General features: G+C 45.9%; 1 protein-coding gene across 2 annotated transcripts; it reads left to right on the forward strand.

The window, feature by feature from the left end:
* The first annotated feature begins 117 nt into the window (after positions 1-117).
* Positions 118-7654, forward strand: SLITRK4 (SLIT and NTRK like family member 4). 2 transcript variants are annotated; one of them, XM_033137469.1, is made up of 2 exons: positions 118-222; positions 3913-7654. In XM_033137469.1, exon 2 carries the CDS (start codon positions 3975-3977, stop codon positions 6480-6482), a length of 2508 nt encoding a protein of 835 aa, XP_032993360.1. In that variant the 5' UTR covers positions 118-222; positions 3913-3974; the 3' UTR covers positions 6483-7654. The 2 variants fall into 2 exon arrangements, with proteins under 2 accessions (XP_032993360.1, XP_032993358.1); XM_033137467.1 differs by lacking the exon at positions 118-222 and adding an exon at positions 1374-1497.
* The last annotated feature ends 415 nt before the right edge of the window (positions 7655-8069 follow it).

The raw sequence follows: 8069 nt of genomic DNA on the forward strand, positions 1-8069 counted from the left end.
ATCGCTCGCTCTCTGGGCGTTGGGAGGGGGGGTGCCGCTTCATCAGGACCTCGAGCGATCCATCTCGGGATGACGCGACAGGGATCCCAACTCCTCGCTTAAAGGCAGCTTCGTTTAGAGGCAAGCGGTGGGCTCCGGAAGGGCTTTCCCGCACCCACATCTTCTTCCTATTTATTTTTATTTTCACCATCTCCAGCTGGCTGAATAGGAAACTGGACGAAGGTACGGTGGCACTTCTCCCTCCCTCCCCCGCCAAAAAAGCACCCAAGCTAGGAACGGCGAGGTTGGTGGGGTGGTTTAGACGCGCGTATTTCTTACTGGTATGGAGGATGGGGGTGGATCTGTGCCTGTGATTCTTTTGCTTCTCTCTCCCCGCCAAACTAGATATTCGTCTTTTTTTCGTGTATTAAGGTATAGAGAGATGTGCCTGGTGTCTGGGAGTGGAATTATTATTAGTAGTAGTAGTAGTAGTAGTAGTTGTTGTTGTTGTATAAGAAGTATATTCGGTTGCGTGGACGAGGTCTCTGGGTCTTGAGGATTCTCTGGACTTTATGCAAAAGGGGATTACTAAAAGCGCAGAGGGAGAGTGCGTGAAACTCTCCTGCGGTTGGACTGAGGGACCTAGAGCCGCGAGCTGCTGTCTAGGTGGACCTGCTGATAGGCGGTATTTGTGTGTGAGAGAGTGTGTGCAGAGGGTGGCAGTGTGTGTGCACGACCTCCAGCGGCTTGTGGCTCGCTTGCGCCCTTCTCTCCAGCCCTTGCGGTCGTGAGAACACGCGATCCTCCCGTGCAACGTGTGAATAGCCTATATATTTTTGCTGGTGTAACGTTGGGGAGTATGTGTGTCTGTGCGCGCGCGCCAATGTCTCCTTGCCTCCCCTCCACGATTCCTGTCCCTGCATTAGCTCGGCTTATATGTGAGAGTTTTGCATGGAGAACTGTCGGTCCTGTTTCTGTGCATACGCCTATCTTCTCTTTCACTGGGGCTGTATCCTGTGGCTGGCGCGCATCTTAAGCGCATCTCTGAGATGCGTCTCTCAAGTGCGTTTTGGACGCCGGGCGGTTGTGTGTGTGTGTGCGCGCGCCAGCGAGCGCCTTTGCGCACCTTCTGCTCTCCCTGGCTGTTGGGGTGTGTGTGTGTGTGTGTGTGTGTGTGTGTGTGTGTGTGTTTAGCTGGTTCCTTTCCTGATCCGTGTGTGCGTGCGCGCGCGCGCTCGTGCGATTCTTTCTCTGTATGCCCTGCGTTGTGTCGCATGGAGAGCTGGCTCTGAGTACGGGGCTCCGTAGCCTGCTTGGGTCTCCGGTGTGTGTTTGTGTGTGTGTTTTGGGGTGGGAAGAGAAGAGAAAGGAAGCACGCGCGCACACATACACACACACACACACACACAAGTCCCCATCACGTAGAGAGACAACCCCAGAAACTGCATAGCAGAGGAAGGGAGAGAAAGACAGAGGAACCAGAAGCCGCGTTTGGGTAGCTTGAGCCGGCTAAGCAAGGTAAGGATGGGGGCGGGGGTGAGAGAAAAGGGGTAGGCTTTTTGCCCAAGATAAGAAAAGCGCGCGGGGGATGGAGATTGCATGCATTTCAGCAATGGGGGGAGTGTGTGCAGAGGGACTGTTTCTCCTTTGCAAATGGATCTTTCGCTTGCAGTTCTCTGTCTCACCCCCTCCCTATTTCCTCTGGAAATCCACGTGAAAGGGGTTTGTTTGGTGAGAAAGAGAGAGAACAGATTTTGGGAGCGACGGGGTGGGGGCGCTTGACACTGTCTTCCACCCACCCGTTTCCCCGCCGGCCCTCCGCTCCGGTATATCTATCTATCTATCTATCTCCCGGGCGGGCCGCGAGGGTATGAAAGAGAGGAGGAGGTGGAAAAGAGAGACCCTCTTCCGAGCGCCCCGAGGGAGCTGCCCGCACGCCGGAGGCAGGCGATCCGGGAGCGGCAAGGCTGCGGCAAAGCATTGCGGTGGAGCACCCCCCGTACCGCACCGCTGCCGCCGTCCCTAGGGAGAAACCGGGCAGGGAGCCCGCCAGCTTCGGATTGGTGGGGGGCGGGGAGGCGGAAGGCAGCCCAGCTGTGGGTTCTTCCTCCTCATGTCGTAGCCTCCCTCTTCCATCTCATAGCCGTCAGCATCTCCGTTTCTCGACCCCAGAGGCCTCATTCAGTGCGATGGGAAGGATCCTTCTACGGCTTTTTCAGACCTCCGTCCATCATCCATCTTCCCCACGCCACCACTTTCTCTTCCAAAGAATCCCAACGCTCCCTCAACCTCTCCCACGTTGCTCAATCCTCGCTGTATCCGTCACCCCCCAAATATCCGAGCCTGCATGTTACATCCTGCCTTTTCTACTCTTCTTCCTGATTCTCTTACCCCCCCCCCCCGCTTTCGTCTGCCACACTCTACCCCTATTCATCCCTGATTCCCACCATCCTCTCCATTTTTCTTCCCTTCTGGTCTCCCATGAGCTCCACTTTCTCTCCAGGCTCAGTTTTTCCTTACACACTTTCCCCGACTCCTGTTGTGCTCTAATCTCTACACATATACTTTCCTTTCTTCCCCACCCTACACAGATTTCTGCATACCTTTCATCCTTCACATTCTCCTTGGACTTCCCTTCCTCCCCCAATTCTTCTCCTCCTTCCTTCCTTCTTATTCTAACACACACACCCCTCCATTCTGTGATCTTCATTGTTCTCCAAGACAACTCCTGGACTTCCTTAGCAACCCATTTATTTTATTTTATTTTTATTGCAACTCATTTTTCTTTTCTTCTCCCCCCCCCCCCCTTCATAAAGAAGGCAACCCAAATGTTTAAATGTCACAAATGCAGTTCAGCAACTTCTTCCCCCAGTAGGTCAGGCAGGGTCCTGTGTTGAAAAAAAAACTTGAATGCACAGCTGCTGCCAGATTAGGCCATAGATGTGTGTGTTTGTGTATGTGTAAGGTTCATGGAATCCACCTCCTGTGAGAATGCAGAGGTTTGGGGCAAATTATATAAGGTTCTGCATGATAAAAGTTGCTGGACAGTTTGGATGGATTTCAGCCTAGTGAATTATGACTTTGGTTTGCACTGCCGATTAAGGTGCCCTTTTGGGATGGTGGATGCACAGTCACACACACACACACACACACTCCAATAATAAGCACTGTTAATTTGTAAATGTAGAGAGCTGTAGCCTCTGGGTTATGAAGGGGAGTAGTTAATGTTCCTGGGTTGCATCTTTTTCTCTCTTTTTTTGGATTTTTAGCATAAATCTAAAAAAAGAACAAGAGGCACATATCAATGGCTGGCACAGAACTCAGAATCAATAGGGGGACAGCATGCATTTGCAATGAGCATTGTGTAAGAGCAGATGACCATCTTCTCTTCCCTAGATCCATTCCTTGCTGACTCCCGCTTGCATCTTTTCCTTTCTGTGCTAGATTGTCTCTCCTGCGCCCCACACACTGCCCCTCTTTCTTCTGCCTTTGGAATGGATTATGCATTGCTTCCAAATACATGATCCAAATCCTTCTGACTACGTGCAAAATGACCGGCATTGGAATGCTAAGCATACATTACAATGGAAATGCAGTTTAGCGGGGGCTCATTCTGTTTTGGTATTCACGCTGTACAGAAGACAGAGTCATGCACTGTATCCATGTATTGTGTGTATTTGAAAAAGAGAGGCTGAAGCTATGGATGGATAGACACTGATCAGAGTTATAATTTCAAATGCAAGGTACATCTGTGCCCTTTTTTGAATTGCCGCAATACATTTTATGTTGTCCTTGTACTGTACCTATTCTTGTTCAGCAACAGTAGCTCAATGTGTGCTGTTCACCTATTTACTATTAGTACTATTTTTATTTTTTATTCCTGGAATTATTACTACTGAAACATATTCTATCTTTGTCCTCCTTCTTTTGTAGATTATCTGTCTTTGTTCAGGAGCAGTAGGCTTGATTGCTGATCCTAAAACAAAACAAAAAAGATGCTTCTGTGGTTCTTTCTGGTGTTGTCCAGCCCAGCTTCTTCTACGGATCCAGAGACTGACTCATCTGTGGAAATTTGCAATGTTTGCTCCTGTGTGTCGGTGGAGAATGTACTTTATGTCAACTGCGAAAAGGTTGCAGTCTACAGACCAAACCAACTGAAACCACCTTGGTCTAATTTCTATCACCTCAATTTTCAGAACAACCTCCTCCTCCTCCTGTATCCAAATACATTTCTTAACTTTACTCATGCTGTGTCCCTGCAGCTGGGTAACAATAAATTACAGAACATTGAGGGAGGAGCTTTCTTAGGTCTCAGTGCGTTAAAACAGTTGCACTTGAACAACAACGAATTAAAGATCCTCCGAGCTGACACCTTCCTTGGCATCGAGAACTTGGAGTATCTCCAAGCTGACTACAATTTAATCAAATATATTGAAAGAGGAGCCTTCAATAAGCTTCACAAGCTGAAAGTCCTCATCCTTAATGACAATCTGATTGCCTTTCTTCCTGATAATATTTTCCGTTTTGCTTCTCTAACCCACCTAGATATACGTGGGAATAGAATACAGAAGCTGCCGTACATTGGAGTTCTGGAGCATATTGGTCGCATCGTCGAGCTGCAGCTGGAGGACAACCCATGGAATTGTACTTGTGATCTGTTGCCTTTGAAGGCATGGCTGGAGAACATGCCCTATAACATCTACATCGGGGAAGCCATCTGCGAAACTCCCAGCGATTTGTATGGGAGGCTTTTGAAAGAAACCAACAAGCAAGAGCTGTGCTCCATGGGAACAGGGAGTGATTTTGACGTGCGCATCCTGCCTCCATCACAGCTAGAACCTGGTTACAGCACACCTAATGGCCATGCAACACAAACATCCATGCACAGATTGGTAACCAAGCCTCCCAAGACAACAAACCCTTCCAAAATCTCAGGGATAGTCGCTGGGAAATCACTCTCCAACCGCAATCTCAGTCAAATAGTAAATTTTCAGACCAGAGTGCCACCTCTGACACCTTGCCCACACCCCTGCACTTGCAAAACACACCCTTCAGATTTGGGATTAAGTGTCAACTGTCAAGAAAGAAATATTCAGTCACTGGCTGAGCTTATCCCCAAGCCGCTGAATGCTAAGAAACTCCATGTCAATGGCAATTACATTAAGGATGTGGATACTTCTGATTTTGCAGAGTTTGAAGGGTTGGATTTACTCCACCTGGGCAGCAATAGGATCATGACCATTAAAGGGGAGGTTTTCCGCAACCTTACAAACTTACGAAGATTGTATCTAAATGGCAATCAGATTGAGAGGCTGAGTCCCGAAATGTTTGCTGGCCTCCACAATCTCCAGTACCTATATTTGGAATACAATGTCATCAAGGAAATTTTAGCAGGCACTTTTGACCTCATGCCAAACCTGCAGCTTCTCTACCTGAACAACAACCTGCTACGGAGTCTGCCAGCCTACATTTTTTCTGGGGCTCCCCTTGCTCGGTTGAACTTGAGAAACAACCATTTCATGTACCTGCCTGTAAGTGGTGTGCTCGATCATCTGAAATCCCTGACACAGATTGATCTGGAAGGGAATCCGTGGGACTGCACTTGTGATCTGGTTGCTTTGAAGCTGTGGCTAGAGAAGCTCAATGATGGTATCGTGGTGAAGGAACTGAGATGCGAGACGCCTGTGCAGTTTGCTAACATGGAGCTGAAGACACTAAAAAATGAGATCCTGTGCCCCAAACTTCTGAGGTCTGCTGTTTTCACTAGTCCTGCACCCTCTGTCACATTTACAACACCATTGGGCCCCATTCGTAGTCCTCCAGGTGGTCCTGTTCCATTGTCTATCCTCATCTTAAGTATATTGGTAGTACTCATTTTGACTGTCTTTGTAGCTTTCTGTCTTCTCGTCTTTGTCCTCCGTCGCAACAAGAAACCGTCAGTGAAGCACGAAGGTCTGGGGAATCCAGAATGCAGCTCCATGCAACTTCAGCTTCGGAAGCATGACCACATGTCAAACAAGAAGGACGCTCTGGGGGCAGAGGCCTTCATCCCCCAAACCATTGAGCAGATGAGCAAAAGCCATGCCTGTGGCTTAACGGAAACAGAAACAGGCTTCATGTTTGCCGAGCCATCAGGGCAGAAGGTCATCCTGCGAAACAACAGCGAGAAGGATAAAGATTTATTGCACATGGATAGCAGGAAAAGACTTAGCACAATTGACGAACTCGATGAGTTATTCCCAGGACGGGATTCCAATGTCTTTATTCAGAATTTTCTTGAAAGTAAAAAGGAATACAACAGTATAGGGGTCAGTGGCTTTGAAATACGGTATCCAGAGAAACAGCAAGACAGAAAAAACAAGAAATCTTTAATAGGGGGTAATCACAGCAAAATAGTAGTGGAGCAAAGAAAGAGCGAATATTTTGAGCTGAAAGCGAAACTTCAGAGCTCACCAGACTACTTGCAAGTCCTTGAAGAACAAACAGCACTGAATAAAATGTAGGTCATGCAAACTTATATCCTGCAGAGGACCTGTATTTAATGATGCAAGTGCCTTTTGTTGACTTTTAATTTCCATATAGATATTCAACCAGTAGGCATAGAGGCAGGTGATCTTATGGGTGTGTGATAAAACTTGCTCCAAACAGATATTATTTCATGAAACTCTTGCGCTGTGGAATCCTGTAGGGGTTTACTGCAAAACTCTATTGCCAAAGTGTTGCTTTATACACGTATTACACTGAATTTAACCTCAAGAGGCATATATGTTTTGTACCCTAGTTGCAAAACTCTTCATCACTTTGTGATTTGTTAAAGCAAATGCAAAAGTGAACAGGAACGAAACTGGTACCGCTGTTAGTGTACCTCAGCTGAGTCATCCATCTGCACATGGATTTAAAAAGTTGGTGGAGGAACTGGAAATAACCATTCCCTATGGTGTGTGATGTTGTAAGCAGCACTGTTTTAGAGAATACCTGAAAAAAAAGTTTTTACAAAACAAAAAAACTTTTAAAAAGCATGCAAAAGAAAGAACAGTTGATAGTATGTGTAAAATTGGTTACCTTTATGGCCTGCATCTTGAAACCGCTGGATTTATAATGTTAAATTGTGCAGAGATCTTTGTTTAAAATATACCATGCATTGCATCCCTACAAATCAATTTGACCATCTGACGCATACCACAAATTGGCATAAGATGGAACCAACTCAACCCAAGCTGATGAACAAAACAAAAATGGTGGTGTACACAATTGGAAGAAATTACTTGATGTGGGACTATTCTGTGGCTTCTCAACCCCTGTTAACCCATTCTCAGTGATGTGAAACTCCTTTCAAACCCCTAGAGGTTATCCAAAATTTTCAAAAAGATTGCTTGCTGTGTGAGCGTTTCAGAAATTATTTTTGTAATATAATTCATATTTATGAAATACTTTGTATACTAAATAGGAAAAAATTATGTATTCCTCAATATGTATTTAAATATGCCTGATTTGTTTTCCTGGTCACAAAGGTGCATTAATCATTCAGTATAATTTAAAAAAGAACAATATACCAAACAGAAACTGTTGATGAAATGTATAGATTTATTTGAAAGTCAATGTGATCAGGTCTAAGACGAATAATAATAATAATAATGATAATAAAATTATGTTCTGTACTACGCTTGTGAAATTAGCAGGTGATCTTACTTAAGGTTTGTTCCAAGAGAATTTTACAGAGTTAGGCAGATTTGTTCTACACCTTTTGATATATCATGAGCTTCTGGTTGCTGCTAGTGGTTTTGAAACACCCGGACTCCTTTAGGTTTTCATTTTGTTCTTAAGTCTACTCAGATTGGGTGCTGGGGAACTGTAGCTCTACAGATGTTGCTGAACTATGACTCCCATCATCCCTGGCCATTGATCATGTATACAGTATGGAGATTTGCAGGCAGACGAGGAAGTTGTGGCCCTCCAGATGTTGCTGGACTTACTGTCATCATCCCTAACCATTTACCAAACTGACAGGGGTGATGAAAACTGAGATCAAACAAAGTAAGGAGGGAGGGCCATGACTTCCCAATCCCTATTGTAAAGTGTGTAATGGTGAT

Source organism: Lacerta agilis, chromosome Z, assembly GCF_009819535.1.
Source record: "Lacerta agilis isolate rLacAgi1 chromosome Z, rLacAgi1.pri, whole genome shotgun sequence".
Classification (NCBI taxonomy): Eukaryota; Metazoa; Chordata; class Lepidosauria; order Squamata; family Lacertidae; genus Lacerta; species Lacerta agilis.

What these genes read in the sequence shown, in the direction of transcription:
- SLITRK4 (XM_033137469.1), top strand. Translation starts at nt 3,975, where the DNA reads ATGCTTCTGTGGTTCTTTCTGGTGTTGTCCAGCCCAGCTTCTTCTACG.